The 23,291-nt window shown below is 43.8% G+C and overlaps 1 protein-coding gene across 2 annotated transcripts in view; it reads right to left on the bottom strand.

Annotated features, from left to right (window-relative positions):
- Positions 1-23,291, bottom strand: part of LOC124721964 (host cell factor 2) — a 279,952-nt gene that overhangs the window by 240,434 nt on the left and 16,227 nt on the right. For both annotated transcript variants that reach the window (XM_047247128.1, XM_047247127.1), the window contains exon 3: positions 19,460-19,620. In XM_047247128.1, coding sequence (XP_047103084.1) covers positions 19,460-19,620 — 161 coding nt within the window. The remainder of the gene's footprint in view (positions 1-19,459; positions 19,621-23,291) is intronic.

Below are 23,291 nucleotides of genomic sequence, written 5' to 3'. Positions count from 1 at the left end.
TGACGAAAAGCGGAGCGGCAGGCCGGTGAGTGCAGTGACTCCACACAACATTCAGCAAGTTGATGACATCATTCGTGGTGACAGTCGGGTGACTGCAGATGAAGTGTGTCGCATTATTTCTCTTAGTAAAGGCAGTGTGATCACGATTATTAAACAATTGGGGTACTCAAAAGTTTGTGCACGGTGGGTTCCAAGAATGTTAACCGATCAGAATAAAGAGGCAAGGAAAACAATAGCCTCCCAACACTTGCAGCGCTTCCGTTTGGAGGGAGATGAGTTTCTGAAAAAAATTGTGACCGGGGACGAAACATGGGTGCATTTTTTTGAACCCGAATCAAAGAGGCAGTCAATGGAGTGGCGTCACACAAGCTCGCCGAGGAAGAAAAAATTCAAAACTGTGCGATCGGCAGGGAAAGTTATGGCAACAGTTTTCTGGGATACAGAGGGTGTGATTCTGGTTAATTTTTTGGACCAGGGATGCACAATAAATTCTGTTCAATACGTCACAACCATCAACAAACTTAAAGCACGTCTTCAGCGAGTTCGCCCAACAAAATCAATGGCAGATGTTCTTCTTTTGCATGAGAATGCAAGACCACACACCAGTCGTCACACCTCTGACGAGATTGTCAAAATTGGATGGGAAGTTTTGCCTCATCCCCCATACAGCCCTGACCTGGCACCATCAGACTTCCATCTGTTCGGGCCACTAAAAGAAGCTCATCGTGGGATTCATTTTGAAGATGAGGAGGCCGTCAAAACATCCGTGCGTCAATGGCTTAGGAAGCAGAGCTGTGATTTTTACCGTGCTGGGATACATGCCCTTGTTCAAAGATGGACCAAAACTGTAGAGATGGGCGGAGATTACATTGAAAAATGACAAAATGATCCTCAATGTTGTGGTTTTCAACCTATGTAATTGCATTTAAATTTCCTGACAGTTAAACGTAGAAAAAAAAATAGGAGGCATTACTTTTTGACTGACCCTCGTATTTTGGCTCGTAGTGCTGGGGAGATTTTTCTATGATCAAATACGGTTAACTGACTCTTCAATAGCATGGATGAAGCTTATTAGTGTTCACATGGTGTAGGAAGAAACGGGCCAGCATGCTTTTGCAACATTACACTCTAATTTCTGTAAAACTGTGGTCCATATTTGGAGAAGTTGATGTCTGACAGTGTTATTCAGTACCTGGACTGGACTCAAGAGTGTGATTCTTGAATTTCCTGGTGCAGACAAGATTTCAGAAGTAGTAGTAGTAGTTCAACTTGGTGGATGTTGTATTCATGTGTGCTCTAAGGTAATTATGCAGTTGCGGTCTTTATGTGATTTTGGGCACCCCCTCTAAGGTAGTCTAGTGTTGAGCAGTTCATGATAGTGTATATATTCGAGTATGCACTACACGTAAGAATTGTTATTGTGTCTACCAATGAGTTTAAGTCTCCATTGGGGTTTTATAAAGCCAGGAACCAGAATCGGCATGACTTATGTAACAGAGGACACAATTACTGTTGCCTGTAAAATCATTGACATTAATATTTGAAAATAGACTTCATACCCCACCAGAACCAATCAATGTTATTCGATGATATTCAATTCCATTGCTCGGTAGGGTGGCAAATGGCAAATTTAACTCCGGGGCTATCAGAGGGAATGCTATTACCAACTCCTGAAATGGATGAGCCTTGATTGTTATGTTAAAGTTAGTACAAAATTTTTGCTGGCACATAGGATTTTTGTTTGTGTTTTGTTTTATCTTTTCTATACCGATTTGTGTGTTTAATTTTTTGAATGTCACTAACACACATGGAAACTGTTTGTGAGATATTAATTTGATGCAAATAAAGAAAAGTTAAACTGAATTCCATGTTCAGTGTATAATTCTACTGTGACAAGGATTGAATCCCACTGAAAAATATGCAAGTGGCGTAAATACGAGGGCCGTTCAGAAAGTAACCTCCGGTTGATTTAAAAAAATACACCAAGTTAAATAAAAATATTTTAATATATACATCTTACAACTACATCTTTGCACTATTTTTCTACATAGTCTCCATAGCGATTGAGGCACTTATCGTATCTCTTCACAAGCTTTGAAATTCCTTCTGCATAAAAATCACCCGCTTGTGCCTGGAGCCAGCCTGTGACCGCATCTTTGAGCTCTTCGTCGTCATCAAACCGCTGTGACCCGAGCCATTTCTTCAAATGCATGAAGAGGTGATAATCACTTGGCGCCAGGCCTGGGCTGTAAGGTGGATGGTTGATAACGTCCCACTTTAAGGACTCAAGAAGGGCCGTTGTTCTGCGAGCAGAGTGAGGACGGGCGTTATCGTGCAAAAAAACGATACCGGAAGTCAGCATACCACGGCGTTTGTTCTGTATAGCCCATCGTAACTTTTTTATTGTTTCACAGTACACGTCTTGATTAATGGTCGTACGACGTTCCATGAATTCAACCAACAACACCCCTTTGGCATCCCAAAACACCGTTGCCATCAGTTTTCTGGCAGAAAAATCTTGCGAGGCTTTTCTTGGTTTGGTAGGCGAATTTGAATGTGCCCACATCTTTGATTGTTCTTTTGTCTCAGGGTTCATGTACTTAATCCAGGTTTCGTCACCAGTCACGATTCTGTTTAACAATGGTTCTCCTTCGTCCTCATAACGTGACAGAAAGTCTAATGCAGAGGCCATTCTTTGAGTTTTGTGGTGGTCGGTAAGAATTTTGGGCACCCATCGTGCACAGAACTTACGGTAACCAAATCTTGCTGTCACTATCTCGTACAAGAGAGTCTTAGAAATCTGTGGAAAACCAGTAGACAACTCCGACATTGAGAAACGTCGATTTTCACGAACTTTTGCATCAACTGTCTGAACGAGTTCGTCAGTCACCAATGATGGTGTACCACTCCTCTCTTCATCATGAACGTTTTCTCGTCCACTTTTAAATAAACGTACCCATTCACGGACAACTCCTTCACTCATAACTCTTGGTCCGTACACGGCACAAAGCTCACGATGAATAGCTGCTGCAGAATATCCTTTGGCTGTAAAAAACCTTATGACAGCACGCACTTCACATTTGGCGGGGTTTTCTATTGCAGCACACATTTCAAACTGCCACAAAAACTAAACTAGCGCAGGTACGACGTTCACTCGACCACGGCTTGATGCCGACTGACCTGTTGAGTGCGTGAACGCACAGATGGCGTCGCTACTCCCCCCACAACCCGCACTGTGACCAATTGGAGCTTACTTTCTGAACCGCCCTCGTAGTAAAGAGCTACATTGATGCGAAGTTGTTAAAAGTCAGCCTTCCAGGTCAAATAACTAGACTCAAAGAATCACTGTCACATTGAGATTTTATTACAATTTTAAAAGTCAGTGATTAGAGAGAAAAGATTTAATTAGATTTCATTAAATAAAAGGCAAGGGTGTTAACTTTTTTTATTCACTTAATGGTTATTTTAAGGATTAAAAAGAAAGAAGGAAGGAAAAGGGACAATGAGAAATAACATTTGCAGCCCTAAAGAGAGCTAATATTATCACATAGATGGCTACTGCTATATTGCTCATTTCATTTACAATGAAATTATACCTTTGGTTCAGACCTATCATACTAGGAATGGTTTATTAAATTTAACTGAACAAAGACAAAAGAAATTGAGGATTTACTGCAATTAAGTGAAACATTTGTCATGGTAAATATTTGCTACGTGTTTTTAAGCGATTTATTTTATGGTAGTGAGAGAGGATTTTTGAGTAGTAAACTATACAGATTGTTAGCGTGAATAATGTAAATACCCAGCAATAGCTATAGATATTTCGGGGTTTAAAGTTGTTTGGTGTCAGTAAGAAATTTTAATCATTTAGATAATTAACAATACCGCCGTAATCGGCGCAAGTTACAAATTTTAATGTAACTGAGATCTGTTGAGCTGTTGTTAATAGCAACCAACGTTACAGCTCATTGAACAAGTGTATTTAGGTTTCAGATAAAGTGCAATGTGCACAAGATTTCATCAAATCGTAATTACTATAATGATAAGTACTGACGCAAAAGTGTGTTAAGCATCCGTCTCTTTAGCGCATTGCAACACTATTGACGAATTTAGTATAGACAGAGTCTATACAGGGCATATAATCTGTGTACTTCTGTTTTAGTCAGATGTGTAGTTTGTGCAGAGTTCCTATAACATTAATTCAGTTAAACATCTTTGACTAAGATTTAATGATTTATATTAGTACTGGGGCAAGGTGTGTCTATTCTTGAAGGCGAGGCTATTGTTGGTATTCAGGTCAGAGTCACGCACTGACACACACATGAAAATGGCCTAGCACAGTATGTATCATGTCTTCATAGTGACTTCAGTTAACCAATTCAGCACTCTCACATTACCTAGTCCATCAATCTCATGTCAATTCCTCCTGTGCTTCCATCAAACCACCACCAACGTAGCAGTCTCCTTATCACACAGTATTATACAAAACTTTAACAAGCAAACCATATTCACTATCAGGAATTTTATTAAAACTCCCTCAGCATAGAGAGATTTCTCTACGTACCTGAAGTGGCAAATGCTTCCCAGTCTCCATATAGCCTTAAGGATAAGCTGAAATACTTCACTGTCTTTGCAGTTAATCCCCCCTCGAATGAACTTTGCTGTACACATACCCGCAGTCCGACTTCCACTCTAGAAGACCTTATATTTCCACGAACTTGCATGGGAAAGAAACTACAACTTTCAGGAGGATCGCCAATTAAGTACAACCTTTAAGAAAATAAAATTAAAATAAAAGCAACAAACCACCATGTACAAGTACAGACAAATGACTACCGTTCCGGAAAAACTGGATGATTTCCTCACAAGAAAGCGCACCACAAATTGTGCAAGTCAATAAAGCGTTGGTTCAGCTCTAGCCCTTATGTAAGCAATTATTTGGCTCGGCATTGGTTCATGGACTTCTAGAATGTCCTCCTGAGGGATATCGCACCAAATTCTGTCCAATTAGCATGTTAGATTGTCAAAATCCTGAGCTGGTTGGAGGGCCCTACCCCTAATGCTCCAAATATTCTCAATTGGGGAGAGATCTAGTGACCTTGCTGGTCAAGGTACGGTTTGCAAAGCACTAAGACAAGTAGCAGAAAAACCTGTGCAAGTGGGCATTATCTTGGTGAAATGTAAGCCCAGGATTGCTTGCCATCAAGGGCAACAAAATGGGGCACAGAATATTGTTAACGTACCACTATGCTGTCAGAGTACTGTGGATTACAACCAAAGGGGTCCTGCTACAAAAAGAAATGGTATCTCAATCACTTCTGGCTCTCAGACCGTGTGGCGGGCAAAATTCAAGTTGGTATCCCAATGCTGTCTGGAACATCACGAGACGTGTCTTCACTGGCCATCAGAGCTCAGTTCAAAGCCAGATTCATCAATGAAGACTGTTCTACTCCAGTCAATGACATTTCAGGCTGAAGACCTGTCTTGAGACACACCCAGGCAATGGTGGGATACAAACCTGACTGTCACCCAATATGAAGCCACACAACTAGGAGTGACGGTTTGGGTGCCATTTGTTCTCATAGCAGGAACCCTTTGGTTGCCATCCATGGCAGCCTTAGCAGAATGGTACGTTGACATTCTACACCCCGTTTTGTTGCCCTTTGTAGGCTTACATTTCACCAAGATAATGTTCACCTGCACACAGCAAGAGTTTCTACTGCTTGTCTTTGTGCTTGCCAAACACTACCTTGCCCACTGGATAGCAATATTGAGATATGATGTAACTATTGATTTAAAATTTATCATTTTTGTTATTAAAACAAATTGCAGTTAAACTGGCCAAGTAGTGTGTTTCAGTGTTGTGCAAGAACAGGAATTGGTTGGACGATTGTTTGTGAAACCCATGAAAGATCAACTCAATAACAATGCCTCAAATCACTTCGCTTAACTTTTTGAAAATCGCTCACTTTCACGAAAGACTGTTTACATCTGGTTTGAAGAATTTTGTAGCAGTCTTGCTTCTGGTGAGCAATTAATTCCATGGAGATTGACAAAAATTATTTTCTCCAAATTCAACACGGAATCCAACATGATAGAAGAGAATCAGTAGGTGACTTACAAGGGATAGAAGCACCCTCTTAGACATAGCCAAGATTGGATTGCATTGGAATGTGCGTTAATATTTATATGTGGCAAAAATCTCTCCCATCTGGATTCTGCAAAGTTAGGTGGACGCTGCTGATCAGGTTTGTGTCAATGTGTGCAAGGAAATGCCCACTCCATATACAACATTGTAACCAGAGATGAAAATTTAATATATTTGTAAGAGTCAGAAAATAAGCTGCAATCAATTTTTTTGGTGTTGCAAGGTGAATCAAAACCTTCAAAAGCAGTGAAGCACTTCCAAGAAAATTAACAGTTCAATGTTGAATGGTAAACAACAATACGTTTGACAGAAGACATCAATGAAATCAGAAAAAACTATGTTGATCATTCTTAAAATCAACAATTGATTATATCAAAGAAAAAAAAACACTAAATTTATGACTTATCACCATTATGCACCAGATGTTATTCTTGTTGTTGTTGTCTTCAGTCCGAAGACTGGTTTGACGCAACTCTCCATGCTACTCAATCCCGTGCACGACCAGATTTACTACCAAACAATTTCGTTTCACCTCTCAGACAAAAAAATTTATGGCAAGCTGATAAATCCCTACACAACTACATTTTTGGTAAAACAACATTAGAGTGAAGGAAATGTTCCAAGAACTAATTTGAATGTATGCAAATGTGTGTTAACTGTAAATGCGGATATTTTGAGGAACAATGCAACAATTTTTACAAAAAAATTTTCTTTCATTTTTTTGTGAAAACTTAAATGGCAGCTCACCAACAACTGTAAGCCCACCAATATGAATAGTCAACTGAAACATGCCCAGTGAGAAGCTTGACAATCCAGATGCAGGAAATTTCATATGCTGGGCAGGGTGGGGGGAGACTTAGCAACTACATTGCTAATATAGCAACCAATTCAGGACATCCTACAGTCCACTTCACATGCCTCCTCTACGTTCTCCAATGTAGATCAATAACTGCAGAATTGCACACCACGCGCACAGCAGTCAGATCGTAGCAATAACATGATTCCTCTTTGAAGGTTGCCAGAGGCGTCAAACCCATTTGAAATGACGGGGATTAATTTGTTGGGTCAATTTAACTGAACTCCGGCTAGTAATAAATACATATTAACAATCATGGACCATTTTTCGAGGTTTACACCTAGAAAAGCAATTTATGACCAGCAAGCGGCTACTGTGATAGTAAGATCTCTGGCAATTTAAGAATTCAATTATTCACTAACTGATCAACACCTATGCCATGTACGTCACATTCGCAAGTTATGGACAAGCATATTTCATCTGCATGCGAACAGATGTACAGAACATGTTCACTGAACAATAATGAAGATGCTGAGTCACTATGTAAACAGCAAACGTGCAGATTGGGACACATATCTGAATTATGTCATCAGTGTGTAGAATTCGAAATCTATACTAGTACTGGTTTGCCACCCTATGGGGTGATCTACGGAAGAAAAATGTCATCTGCCTTTGACATATTGAAACTGAAGTTATGATCAGACATCAAGTCAGTGAATAAATTTGCAAAAAGAACATGGGAGGCATGGCAAAGAGTTCAGTAAACCAATACAAAAGGACTGGAAATGTAAAAATGTGTGGGACAGTAAGCAAGTGAACTTAGTACGAAGGCTTTCACAACCGGATGACATATCTTCTGGTAAACCTTCCGGGATGTAAGGTCGTGGTACATGAAACTCTTCAGCTCCTAACGTTTCGTCCAGAGCTGCGCTGGACATCTTGAGAGGGGTGTTTCTCCTCTGGTGAGTCTTGCCGACTGACGGGTCGGACGTCTGAGAGCAACTTATATATCGTAGAAAGTGGGCGTGGCCAGAGTTACACGTGATATGCAGAGATTATCTTTGTCAGGGATAAAACTTAACTATCGATCGTAATCTTGTCACGGATAAAACTGTCTAGCAATTCTGTGTGCTACTGTACAAATATCACTAAGTTTCATGGTCTCTTCTTTCCGATTAAAATTATCCCTATGTTTATATATTTCAATTGCTTCTCTACAAAGCCGTGGGTAATAGTTCGTCGTCGTAGATAACATTTTTGTTTCAGAAAACTTCACTTGATGATTTCCTGACTGAAAAGCGTGTTCTGCTACAGCCGATTTATCTGTTTTTCCTAATCGGCAAAGACTTCTGTGTTCTTTTAACCGTGTATTTACGCTTCTTTTTGTTGTTCCAATATAAACTTTACCACATGTACACGGAATCTGTCATGTTCTCCGGTCTGTAAACAATAAACGCGCTCCTCTATCTGCCAGTGGCGTATATAAAATTCATATAAAAGTCATGAAGTTTTCAAAAATCTCATGCCCTCACAATATGCCCTCAGTCAAACTCACATAGATCGCATGCCTTCTCATCCTACACATGGACAGCACACTCACTGATACTACATGCATTGTGCGTGTGATTAGCAATGTTTCCTCGTCAGATGATGCTGCTATCACCTAGACGGGTTCATATTTCTACTAGGTTGGTGGTTATGATGTTATGGTTGATCAAAGTATATGATCTACCGACACTTAAGGTGTGAAGCTGCAAGTCCTTCAGACCTATCATCATATCAGATCCCTATAGAATTGCCTGTTACCATTTGTAAACAATAGGAACTAGACTGACTTGTGTTAATACTTGTTATCAGATTACAGTAATTAGGGATTAAATTCAGATTTTAAGGAAAGGAACAGTAATAAGCAGTACAATCCACTTTTTAAAAGTTGTTATACAATAATTGCTAAATGTAAACCTTTGCAAATATAACCTGAGTATATGAAGTTGTTCCAGAGTGACACCAACCCAAAATTTGTGGAGAATTTTTGAAGGGAGGATTGTTGCACAGCAAGCCCATTGCCTGGTTCACCCATAAACTTTCACAGCTACTGTTCGACACAGACCGTAAAAGGACAAAGTCTGTGAGTCAAAACCATAATCTAGAGCATGTGAAGAGAGCCAATATTGTAAAATCAGGGTAACACTTAACTCATTACCACACAGTGAGCAGAGTCATTGCAAGGAGAGCAAACTCTGCAGTCAGACAGAACCCAGACTACTGTTCTGCAAACTCTACAATACAGAGTAATAACATTCAACATCAAAGCCCTGCCTCTCCATGGCGTTTTAGTAGACACCACAGCACAGACATGCCTGCTAACACCTGTAGTTAAACGAGAGTACATGGCTGCTCTAACCTCTTACAACGACATGACGTCTGGCTTTAAATAATCCCGTTTCAGACATCTCATCCTCTGTCTGGTCATTCCATCTCCATTCCTGAGCCTGAAGGAATGACTGACTCACTAGTTAGAGGTTAACTCTACTGGCGAACCATGATGTGCTGCTTGCTGCCTGTTTGAGGACTTCAACTAAGAGATGTCAGTCTGCCAGCTGTGGCTGAACATCATTCCATGCTACCACTACTGCCTGATCTCACAGCTGTGGCTGACAGAAGATGCTGACCTGCTGCAAGCTATGTGAGCTGAGTGCTGTGTCTAGCATTCCTCGGCACCATCTGAGCGAGCAGCCCAGCCCTCTTCCTGCACGCTGGAAAAGAAAATATTCACTGTGGCAATCACATTCATAGAATGTTATTACAGGTACCACTGTTCACTGATACCTTTGAGCAGAAGAAACACTCACAAGCCTTTGGAGCTAGGCCTCAGACACTTGTGATGTCACCACCTCACTCATCCATCCTGACGCTGACTGACCTGCTGACGTCATTACAATACACAGAGCGATTTTGCTAAATTGGAACAAACCGCAGGAAACAATACCTGAGAGAATACGAAGGTTATATGAACATATCACCACAGACATTCTGAAGGTGTTACGCTAACTTGAATGTGGAGATAAGACGATATTTGATAGTGCAGGTTTCAGTGACAAAGCATACTTGATAACACACTACACAAGAGGCAGTGTTCTGCGTGTACTAGTGTTTTAGAACCACACTCAAGAGGGCAGTACAATGGAGTGTGATCATCTAGCAGCCACATTACCCTTCGTGCAACAAAAAGCAAATCTTCCAGCAGGGGAGGCAGGGACACCCACACAAAGTGTGGATATGCCCTGCCTGCAAGACATTGTCGAAGTATGACTGGTCCCACAAGTCGGTTGCCAATATTCGCTGCCCACACACTGAGGCTCAACCAGTGTTGATGCTCCACTGTCACCATAGCATAGTGATGCTCTGTAGCTCACAGGCGACTGATGTGAAGGTTGACAATACAGCCCACATAAAGGTAGCCTCGTCTGAGTAGGATGAATGGAAAATCCGAGCACCATGATAGCCTGTGCGATGAACCAGCGGCAAAACTACATCTACATCGATACTTTGCAAATCACATTTAAGTGCCTGGCAGAGGGTTCATCGAACCACCTTCACAATTCTCTATTATTCCAATCTCTTACAGCGCGCAGAAAGAATGAACACCTATATCTTTCTCTGATTTCTCTTATTTTATTGTGGTGATCGTTCCTCCCTACGTAAGTCAGTGTCAACAAAATATTTTCGCATTTGAAGGAGAAAGTTGGTGATTGTAATTTCGTAAGAAGATTCTGTCGCAGCAAAAAAAAAAACCTTTCTTTTAATGATTTCCAGCCCAAATCATGTATCATTTCTGTGACGCTCTCTCCCTTATATCGCAATAATACAAAACGTGCTGCCCTTCTTAGAACTTTTTCTATGTACTCCGTCAGTCCTACCTGGTAAGGATCCCACAGCGTGCAGCAGTATTTTAAAAGAGGGCGGACAAGTGTAGTGTAGGCAGTCTCCTTAACAAATTACTTACATTTTCTAAGTGTCCTGCCAAAAAAAAAAAAAAAAAATCTTTGGTTAACCTTCCCCACAACATTTTGTGTGTGTGTTCCTTCCAATTTATGTTGTTCATAATTTTAATACCTAGGTATTTAGTTGAATTTACATCTTTTAGATTAGACTGATTTATCGTGTAGCCGAAGTTTAATGAGTTCCTTTTAGCACTCAGGTGGATGGCCTCACACTTTTCGTTATTTAGGGTCAACTGCCACTTTTCGCACCATTCAGATGTCTTTCCTAAATCATTTTGCAGTTTGTTTTGATCTTCTGATGACTTTATTAGTCGATAAACGACAGTGCCATCTGCAAACAACCGAAGACGGCTGCTCAGATTGTCTCCCAATTCGTTCATATAGAGATGGAACAGCAAAAGGCCTATAACACTACCTTGGGGAACGCCAGAAATCACTTCTGTTTTACTCGATGACTTTCTGTTAATTACTACGAACTGTGACCTCTCTCAGGAAATCACAAATCCAGTCTCACAACTGAGACAATATTCCATAAGCACGCAATTTCACTACGAGCCACTTGGGTGGTACAGTGTCAAAAGCCTTCCGGAACTCCAGAAATATGGAATCAACCTGAAATCCCTTGTCAATAGCACACAATACTTCATGTTAATAAAGAGCTAGTTATGTTTCACAGGAACAATGTTTTCTAAACCCAAGCTGACTGTGTGTGTCAATAGACCATTTTCTTCGAGGTAATTCATAATGTTAGAACACAATATATGTTCTAAAACCCTGCTGCAAATCAACATTAATGATATGGGCCTGTAATTTAGTGGATTTCTCCTACTACCTTTCTTGAATATTGATGTGACCTGTGCAACTTTCCAGTCTTTGGGTATGGATCTTTCGTCGAGCAAACAGTTGTATATGATTGTTAAGTATGTTGCTAATGCATCAGCATACCCGAAAGGAATGCTTTTATTAACTTTTATTAACTGATCTAAGCTGCTTCACTACTCCGAGGATATTTACTTCTACGTTACTCATGTTGGCAGCTGTTCTCAATTCGAATTCTGGAATATTTACTACTTCTTCTGTGAAGGCATTTCGGAAGGCTGTGTTTAGTAACTCTGCTTTGGCAGCACTGTCTTCGATAGTATCTCCATCACTATTGTGCAGAGAAGGCATTGATTGTTTCTTGCCGCTAACATAATTCACATACAACCAGAATCTCTTTGGATTTTCTGGAAGGTTTCGAGCCAAAGTTTCATTGTGGAAACTGTTATAAGCATCTCGCATTGAAGTCCGCACTAAATTTCGAGCTTATATTATAAATTTGGAATGAGAGGAGATTGTATCTTAGGAAGGCGTCAAGTGAATTTTTATCCGCTTTTTTTGAATAGGTACATTTTTCGAGGATTTGGGGATTATAATATTCAATCTCGCTACGACAACCTTGTGTTCACTAATCCCTGAATCGGTTTTGATGCTCGTTATTAACTCAGGATTATTTGTTGCTAAGATTGGTTGGTTGGTTGAAGGATCAAAGGGACCAAACTGCAGAGGTCATCGGTCCCTTATTCCAAAATACTAAAAATACCCACAGAGAATAAAAAAATGTTCAACGGAATAGGAGACAGACGACACAGAACAAAAGAAACATAGACAAAGACCAGACAAAACGAAATAGAATCACACTGAGTGTGACGGTGGTTGGCCGACCATAGGAACAAAAAAAAAAAAAAAAAAAAAAAAAAAAAAAAAAAAAAAAAAAAAAAAAAAAAAAAAAAATTGGAAAAGCTAACCACCGAAAACACATTAAAAACTTAGTTTAAAACCGTAGGCCAAAGGCCAGAATCAACACAAAACAATAAAATAAAACAGAAACACTCAGATTAAAGAATAAAAACTCCCTGCCCTAATAAAACGTAAAACTAAGGCAGCCATAACAGGGTCATCAGATAAAACGGCAGGGAGCGTATCAGGCAGCGCAAATGTCTGCCTGACCACAGCTAAAAGGGGACAGGCCAACAGAATGTGGGCCATTGTCAAAGCCGCCCCGCAGCGACAGACAGGAGGGTCCTCCCGGCGCAGTAAATAACTGTGTGTTAGCCGGGAGTGGCCAATGCGAAGCCGACAAAGGACGACTGAGTCCCTGCGGTTGGCTCGCATGGATGACCGCCACACAGTCGTCGTCTCCTTAATGGCACGGAGTTTATTGGGTGTGATCCGATCGCGCCATTCAGCGTCCCAAAGCGCAAAAACTTTTCGGCGGAGGACTGCCTGCAAATCAGTCTCTGGGAGGCCAACATCCAGAGATGGTTTACAAGTGGCCTCTTTCGCCAGGCGGTCAACATGTTCATTGCCCGGGATACCGACATGACCGGGGGTCCACACAAAGACCACAGAGCGGCCGCAACGCGCAAGAGTATGCAGGGACTCATGGATAGCCATCACCAGACGAGAACGAAGAAAACACTGGTGGAGAGCTCGTAAACCGCTCAGGGAATCGCTACAGATCATGAAGGACTCACCTGAGCAGGAGCGGATATACGCTAGGGCTCGAAAGATGGCGACCAGCTCAGCAGTGTAAACGCTGCAGCCAGCTGCCAAGGACCGTTGTTCGGAATGGTCCCCTAGAGTTAGCGCATACCCGACACGACCAGCAACCATCGAACCGTCGGTGTAAACAATTCCAGAGCCCTGATACGTGGCAAGGATGGAATAAAAGCGGCGGCGGAAGGCCTCTGGAGGGACCGAGTCCTTCGAGCCCTGTGCCAAGTCGAGCCGAAGGCAAGGGCGAGGAACACACCACGGGGGTGTATGCAGAGGCGCCTGGAAAGGAGGTGGAACAGGGAAAAACCCAAGCCCGCAGAGAAGCTCCTTGACGCGTACGGCGATCGGACAACCCGACCGGGGCCGACGGTCCGGCAGATGGACGACCGACTGCGGGAACAGGACACGGTAATTTGGATGCCTGGGCAAACTAAAAACATGGGCAGCATAAGCAGCCAGTAATTGTTGGCGTCGTACCTGCAGTGGAGGGACACCTGCCTCAACAAGGATGCTGTCCACAGGGCTGGTGCGGAAGGCACCAGTGGCAAGTCGGATCCCGCTGTGTAGTATTGGGTCCAGCACCCACAACGCAGAGGGGGATGCTGAGCCATAAGCCAGGCTCCCATAATCCAGACGGGATTGGATTAACGCCTGGTAGAGCCGCAACAGGGTAAATCGGTCGGCGCCCCAGCGGGTGTGGCTCAAGCATCTCAGAGCATTTAGATGCCGCCAACACGCCTGTTTAAGCTGCCGGATATGAGGCAGCCAAGTCAACCGGGCATCGAAAACCACCCCCAAAAACCTGTGTGATTCCACCACTGAAAGAAGGTCGCCGGCAAGATAAAGCCGCGGCTCCGGGTGGACAGTGCGTCGCCGGCAGAAATGCATTACGCAGGTCTTGGCTGCCGAAAAATGGAACCCATGAGCTACAGCCCAAGACTGCGCCTTGCGGATAGCACCCTGTAGCTGACGTTCAACAGCTGCAATGCCAGTAGAGCTGTAATAAAGGCAGAAGTCGTCAGCATACAGGGAAGCAGAGACAGAATTTCCCACGGCCGCAGCGAGCCCGTTAATGGCTATTAAAAACAGGCAGACACTTAAAACAGAACCCTGTGGCACACCGTTCTCCTGGACGTGGGTGGAACTATATGAGGCTGCGACTTGCACGCGGAAGGTACGATAAGACAGAAAATTTCTGATAAAGATCGGCAGAGGGCCCCGAAGACCCCATCCATGAAGCGTAGAAAGGATGTGATCACGCCATGTCGTATCGTACGCCTTCCGCATGTCGAAAAAGACAGCGACCAGGTGCTGCCGGCGGGCAAAGGCAGTACGGATGGCCGACTCCAGGCTCACCAGATTGTCGGCGGCGGAGCGGCCTTTACGGAACCCACCCTGAGATGGAGCCAGAAGGCCCCGAGACTCCAGTACCCAAGTCAAGCGCCGGCTCACCATCCGTTCGAGAAGCTTGCAAAGAACGTTGGTGAGGCTAATGGGGCGGTAGCTGTCCCCCGCCAAAGGGTTCTTGCCTGGTTTCAGAATGGGGATAACGATACTTGGCCGCCACTGCGACGGAAACTCACCCTCGACCCAAATACGGTTGTAAAGGTCGAGGAGCCGCCGCTGGCAGTCCACTGAGAGGTGTTTCAGCATCTGGCAGTGGATGCTATCTGGTCCAGGAGCGGTATCAGGACAAGCGGCAAGGGCACTGCGGAATTCCCACTCACTGAATGGAACATTGTACGATTCTGGTTGGTTGGTGCAAAACGAAAGGCTCCGACGTTCCATCCGCTCTTTAATGGAGCGGAAGGCCTTAGGGTAATTCGGAGAAGCGGAACTCATAGCAAAATGCTCTGCTAAGTGGTTTGCAATGACGTCGGAGTCAGTACAAACTGCTCCATTCAGTGAGAGCGCAGGGACGCTGACAGGTGGCCGATAGCCGCAGACGCGTCGAATCTTGGCCCAGACCTGCGATGGAGTGACATGGAGGCCAATGGTGGACACGTACCGCTCCCAGCACTCCTGCTTGCTTTGGCGGATAAGGCGGCGGGCCCGCGCACGCAGCCGTTTGAAGGTGATCAGGTGTTCAATGCAGGGATGTCGCTTGTGACGCTGTAGCGCCCGCCGGCGATCTGTAATCGCTGCAGCGATCTCAGGCGACCACCAAGGCACAGTCCGCCGCCGAGGGGACCCAGAGGAGCGGGGAATGGCAGATTCGGCGGCAGTAACGATGCCGGTGGTGACCGATTGAACCACCGCATCAATGTCGTCATTAGGGAGAGGCTCAAGAGCGGCAGTGGAGGAGAACAAGTCCCAGTCAGCCTTATTCATAGCCCATCTGCTAGGGCGCCCAGGAGAGTGACGCTGTGGTAGTGACAGAAAGATCGGAAAGTGGTCACTACCACACAGATCGTCATGCACACTCCATTGGACAGACGGTAAGAGGCTAGGGCTACAGATTGAAAGGTCAATGGCGGAGTATGTGCCATGCGCCACACTGAAGTGTGTGAAGGCACCATCATTTAAAATCGAGAGATCGAGCTGCGACAATAAATGCTCAACGATGGCGCCTCGACCTGTTGCCACTGACCCACCCCACAGAGGGTTATGGGCGTTGAAGTCGCCCAATAGCAAGAAAGGTGGCGGCAATTGGGCTATCAGTGCAGCCAGGACATGCTGCGAGACATCACCATCCGGCGGAAGGTAAAGACTGCAGACGGTAACAGCCTGTGGCGTCCACACCCGAACAGCGACAGCCTCTAAAGGTGTTTGGAGAGGGACAGACTCGCTGTGCAGAGTGTGAAGGACATAGAGGCAGACGCCACCCGACACCCTTTCATATGCTGCCCGGTTCTTATAATAACCCCGATAGCCACGGAGGGCGGGGGTTCGCATTGCTGGAAACCAAGTTTCCTGAAGAGCAATGCAGAAGAAAGGGCGAAGGCTGATAAGTTGTTGGAGCTCAGCTAGATGGTGGAAAAAACCGCCACAGTTCCACTGGAGGACGATATTGTCCATGGCTGAGAAAGGCGTGAAAGGACTGGGAAGGCAAGTTACGCCGCTTGTTCACCCACTGCCACCGATTCAGTACCCGTACGAGAGGCATCCATGGCGTCTGAGGGACCAGCGAGATCAAGGTCCTCAGCGGACGCCAGAATCTCGACTTCATCCGCAGACGCAGAGCGCGAAAGGTGCGGTGGGGTTGGTGCCACCGCAAGTTCTTTGGCCTTAGAGGTCTTTCTCTTGGACTTCTCTCGCTGAACCTTGGGTTTCACCGGCTGGGAAGGCTTCACCGATTCAGTCTCCAGGACAGAGGAGGATCGTGAAGCCCTACGCCCGGCCGCTGGTGAGGACTTATGCCACTGGCGGCCGTCATTCTTCCCGCTGGTGGAACCATGGGAAGGGAGGGTCCCAAGGGAACTCTTACGGGCGAGAGTAGCCGAAGAAGTTAAGACGCTTCACCGGCTGAGAAGCGGGGACGGACGTCCCCGACGGGTGGGAGGAGGTTGCTCCTGAGGTAGGTGGTGCAGGAGCAACCGGTTGGGTAGAGCCCCCCCACGGGCAAGGGGGCAGGAGGAGTCTTACTGCTGATCGAGCTGGCTGGAAGTCGCGAAACTCGTGGGGCTAGCACAGTTGTTGTAGCAGCTGCATAAGAAGATGTCATTCTCACGGGATGGAGTCTGTCATATTTCCTTTTGGCCTCAGTATAGGTCAGCCGGTCCAGGGTCTTATATTCCATGATTTTGCGCTCTTTCTGGAACACTCTGCAGTCTGGCGAGCAAGGTGAATGGTGCTCCCGCAGTTGACGCAGATGGGAGGCGGGGCACATGGAGTATCGGGATGAGATGGGCGTCCGCAATCTCGACATGTGAGGCTGGAAGTGCAGCGGGAAGACATATGGCCGAACTTCCAGCACTTGAAGCACCGCATCGGGGGAGGGATATAGGGCTTGACATCACATCGGTAGACCATCACCTTGACCTTTTCCTGTAACGTATCACCCTCGAAGGCCAAGATGAAGGCACCGGTAGCAACCTGACTGTCCCTCGGACACCGATGGACGCGCCGGACGAAATGAACACCTCTACGTTCTAAGTTAGCGCGCAGCTCGTCATCAGACTGCAAAAGGAGGTCCCTATGGAAAATAACACCCTGGACCATATTTAAACTCTTATGTGGTGTAATAGTAACGTTAACATCCCCCAACTTGGCACAAGCAAGTAACCTGCGTGACTGGGCGGAGGATGCCGTTTGTATCAGTACTGACCCAGAGCGCATTTTAGACAAGCCCTCCACCTCCCCAAACTTGTCCTCTAAATGCTCGATGAAGAACTGAGGCTTTGTGGAGAGAAAAGACTCCCCATCAGCTCTCGTGCAAACTAAGAATCGGGGCGAATAACTGTTACCTCCATCCTGAGACTTACGCTCTTCCCACGGCGTGGCCAGGGAGGGGAACGTTTTCGGATCGTACTTCTGAGCATTAAATTGAGCCCGAGAATGCTTAGAGACTGCTGGCGGCTGGCCACCAGCGAGAGATGATGTACCACGCTTCATTGCGGGTCATCCGCCCTGATGCCACCTACTCCGACCAAGGGACCTCCCCACGGGCGCCACCCAGCCACAGCAAAGGCCACCTGGCAGGATGGCCGTTGCCGAGAGTCCCGATACCCCAGTAGGATAGGCATCTACTCCTTGGCATACGTGAGGAGTTAACGGCGCAGGCATCAGTAGAGCGATCCCTGTGTTGTCAGGGGGCTACAACCAAGAGGGTACATGGCGGCCCCACCACAACGGACTGGCTACCGTGCTGGATCTTAGGTGCAAAAATGTCCAAGGTCGTCGTCGCAGTTAAAAGAAACACTGCAGAGTGCAGTGTGGTAATCACACCCAGGGACGTATCCTCGCCCAAGAGATCGAAAACGAGCGGGACGCCATTGCAACGACGAGAAAGCCGGCTAAAGGTCTAATCGCACGACAGATACAGTGCACCATGTAAGGCGCCCTTCCCCAATTGGCTCGCTCTTCGGAATGATTTAGAAACATGGAGGTCAAACCCGAGAGGGGACCATCACAGAAGGCCGAAACATTTGAGACTCCTTTTAGTCGCCTCTTACGACAGGCAGGAATACCGCAGGCCTATTCTGATCCCCGAACCCGCAGGGGGGGTGTTGCTAAGAGGTCACGTGTGGCAACTCTATAGACAGTAAGGCTTGCACATGCTTTAAGTCATATAGATGGTGGCAGTTGTAATGGAGAATGTTCCACGTGGTCGTCTGGCTTACTTCATGCTGGTGGGCCACACTTGCATAGTGCTGATACTGGAGTGAGACAGAAATATCATCACCTCCTTGAGTGAAATGGGGGTACCTCCCCTGGAACACATTTCCGTCCCTATGACCTTTTTTCCCCATACCCTTCTCAGTGATAATTTGATGCAGTTTAATTCATTTACTCGTAAAACATTTTACAGTTACATCTTCAAATTCATGTAACATTCACCAAACCTCGAACCATTTAAGATTGCCAGTGTGTAGTCCCTGGGTTAAAACCATTTCTTTTAGTGCTTTTTCTTTGAATGAGAGAAAACAATGTATTGTTTGCATCCTCTTGATTCCTCCCCCCATCTGTAAGTTGTTATGAAGTATTACAAGGTGTATTTACAACATTAAATATAGAGTCATACTCCCAGTATTACAAAACATAGTTGGCACTCACAACATCTATACACAGAAAGCTAATGTACATTTACACCTACAGTAACATTTCTCCACAAATATTTTAACAAATACATTAACACATGCAGCTACACAAAGCAGTTAATCATATTTACTTATATGTTCTCATATCACGAACATAATACATGAAAGGTCACAAGTTTTTTCAGCAGTTATTTTCATACACCATGAAAAGATAGAAAAATGAGGTAAAATTATAGACATGAGGAAAAAAATCTACAACTGTCTTTATATATACCTTGGTATGTTGTTTTTCGGATCATCACTCTCATTTGCCAAGCCTCCAAACAGGAAGACCTTACTGTTGGTGAGAGTGAAACTATGTCCAAGTCTGGGGCACGGTGGGTGTCCATTCCGCGGAGGGCGGGGTCGTAACCTCCGCCACTCCCATCTGCTAGCCTTTAATTTAAATGTTTTTAAATGTACACCTTGTACAAGTGCAAGCACTACAAAATTTGCATTTTCCCCAAGCACTGTCAGTTACAACTTACAAATTTAACACTAATCTGCTGCAGCCAGCAACAGATACAAATGTTTATGCCATTACCAGGCCATCATGACAAATACCATTAGTACTTTCATCTGGTTTACTATGAACAATATGAACATTGGAGGAGGATTTACCACATCATGTTGTTTATGTGACATGTACTCAAAGCTGAAATCGTGAATAAACCACAATGTCTAATGGTGTGTTGGGGAAAATTTCTCAGGGCTTTGTAAGTATTTATGAGCTTGTATATGTTAAGTCCCTTAAAGCACCCATCTGAAGTATGATGCAATTTAAAAGCAAGATAAAATGAGAAAAATTGTGATTCCATATAAATATTCAGAAAGACATGGGTATCTCTGTACACAAATTGTGTAACAACCAGTGTATACTGTTCTCCATTTGCACCAGCCAGCACATGAATTTAAATAAAGGCTGGCAGCAGTTACACCAATTTCACAATACTATTGGCCACAAAACTCTCCCAGCAACCATTTTGTCCAGGCACTGAAATAAATTTAACATTTTTTGTCTGTTAATATCAGAACAACCTTGCACTGCTGGAAATATTTCCATTTTTGGCTCTCACTGTTGCCCCTGACTATCATGTCAAATTCCAGCCTTTATATGTTTATCAGTGCTCGGAAAATTATGAGAAATTTTCTCAACACAAAGAATCACTGTGGCTTACTCACCATTTTGCATGGGTACAGTCTTATAAAGAGGTTGACATAATATACTCATTAACAGCACTTTTTCACAATGGAAACTATGATTTAATAGTGATACTATTTCCATTGTGACAAAGAAGATACATAATAGCTGCAGTCACTGTTATTTCATTAAATAGGGCTCCTAAAACCGGTGTAAGGGACCAGATTGTTGGACACACACACACACACACACACACACACACACACACACACACACACACACACACACACACCATTTAATCTATCTGCAACAGTGCTTAAATTTCAGCTTTACTGTATGAAATCAATTCTGCATTAAGGGATTCATCACCTTCACTGGTCATGAGTCAACAGTTCCAGAAATTAAGACAAAAGAAATTCCACTTTAGCTGAAAGCCATTATGGGCAATCCAAAATTCCCATTACTGAATAAAATGTGATAGAACCACAATGCCTTAAAGCAGGCCTACTGTCCAGCACACCCTTGCAAACTGATTCACTCATTCTCAAATCATCATCTGTGAAGTGCACACTGAAGAATTTTAATGCATGTGCAATCATTTGTGAAGTACGTTATTGGGTTTTAATTTCCATCCGTTCATCATAATTTAGATTTTTTCACTATTTCTCTGAACTAATACCAGAATGGCTTCACTGAAAGAGATTAGCATGGACTGGGCAGTAAACCATAAATTTTATTTTCTCCTCCCAAAAGCTTGTTTATGAACTATTCAGGTTTTCTTCAACAGTTAATGGCAGGTCCTTAATCAGTGAAAGGGTGCTATAAGCAAAATATGCAATTAGAGGCAACTACTTTAATGGTGTTTTTTTTTTTTTTTTTTTTTTTTTTTTTTTTTTAGATCAAAGGTCAACAAGGTGATAAAAGTGTCGTATCCACTGTGAGAAGATGACATACAACAATCCTGACACTGTCTGCCCTTAATGCTTACTCTCTTGAAGTTCAGATTACTATTCACCAGCGTCATACGCCAGAAAAACCTATAGTGGCACATTTTTTAAAATTGTTTCCAAATAAAAATGTATTACATAATGTGAAATCTGTTAATACAACACTGCTTCCTGACCCAGGAACATCTCCACAGATCATATAAAATATCAACTGGTGATCTTTTTCTTTTGTTTGGTCACAACTACTTCCATCAGTCATGTGAGCAACAGCTTATGTCAGAGGAGTTTAGGAAATCAAACAGGTATTATGTGAAAAAAAAAAAATGCCTGGATTCCAAAACTTATTTGTTTTTATCAGAAAGAAGTACTGGAATGAGAGCAATGGGCGAGTTATCACAGTTATTTGCTCACCATTAGTTTTACTACATTGATAACTGTTACATAGAACAATGTCTCAGCAGAAAACGCTGAGCACCATCCTACAGGTTCTGCAGGCATACCTTCAAAGATGTATTGCTATTTTTCAATAATTTAACAATTTTAATCATCTCTAGTGGTTTTATCAATGACACCCCTTAGCACTATCTGCCAATCTCATCTAAATCCATCTGCTACATAATTTATACACGGTGGTCCATTGATTGTGATGGGGCCAAATATCTCACGAAATAAGAGTCAAACGAAGAAACTACAAAGAACGAAACTTGTCTAGCTTGCTGCGGGAAACCAGATGGTGGTGTGGTTGGCCTGCTAGATGGCGCTGCCATAGGTCAAACAGATATAAACTGTGTTTTCTTTAAAAATAGGAACACCCATTTTTATTACATATTCGTGTAATACGTAAAGAAAGATGAATGTTTTAGTTGGACCACTTTTTTCGCTTTGTGATAGACGGCGCTGTAATAGTCACAAACATATGGCTCACAATTTTAGACGAATAGGTTTTTTAAATTAAAATACAGAACGTAGGTACGTTTGAACATTTTATTTCGGTTGTTCAGTGTGATACATGTACCTTTGTGAACTTATCATTTCTGAGAACGCATGCTGCTACAGCGTGATTACCTGTAAATACCACGTTAATGCAATAAATGCTCAATATGATGTCAGTCAACCTCAATGCATTTAGCAATACGTGTAATGACATTCCTCTCAACAGCAAGTAGTTCGCCTTCCGTAACGTTCGCACACGCATTGACAATGCGCTGACGCATGCTGTCGGGCATTGTTGGTGGATCATGATAGCAAATATCCTTCAACTTTCCCCACAGAAAGAAATCCGGGGACATCAGATCCTGTGAACGTGCGGTCCATGGTATGGTGCTTCAATGACCACTCCACCTGTCATGAAATATGCTGTTCAATACCGCTTCAACCTCACGCAAGCTATGTGCCGGAATCCATCATGTTGGAAGTACATCGCCATTCTGTCATGCAGTGGAACATCTTGTAGTAACATCTGTAGAACATTACCATGGAAATCAGCATACATTGCACCATTCAGATTGCCTTCGATAAAATGGGGGCCAATTATCCTTCCTCCCATAATGCCGCACCATACGTTAACCCGCCGAGGTCACTGATGTTCCGCTTGTTGCAGCCATCATGGATTTTCCATTGCCCAGTAGTGTATATTATGCCGGTTTACGTTACTGCTGCTGGTAAATGACGCTCTATCGCTAAATAGAGCGCGTGCAAAAAATCTGTCAGTCCCGTAATTTTTCTTGTGCCCAGTGGCAGAACTGTACACAACGTTCAAACTCGTCGCCAGGCAATTCCTGGTGCATAGAAATACGGTACAGGTGCAATCTATGTTGATGTAGCATTCTCAACACTGACGTTTGAGATTCCCGATTCTCGCGCAATTTGTCTGCTACTGATGTGCGGATTAGCCGTGACAGCAGGTAAAACACCTACTTGGTCATCATTTGTTGCAGGTCGTGGTTGATGTTTCACATGTGGCTGAACACTTCCTGTTT

The sequence above is a fragment of the Schistocerca piceifrons genome, chromosome X (assembly GCF_021461385.2).
Source record: "Schistocerca piceifrons isolate TAMUIC-IGC-003096 chromosome X, iqSchPice1.1, whole genome shotgun sequence".
Lineage (NCBI taxonomy): Eukaryota > Metazoa > Arthropoda > Insecta > Orthoptera > Acrididae > Schistocerca > Schistocerca piceifrons.
Note: the sequence above shows the minus strand (reverse complement) of the source record. Positions and strands in the feature narration are given on the sequence as shown.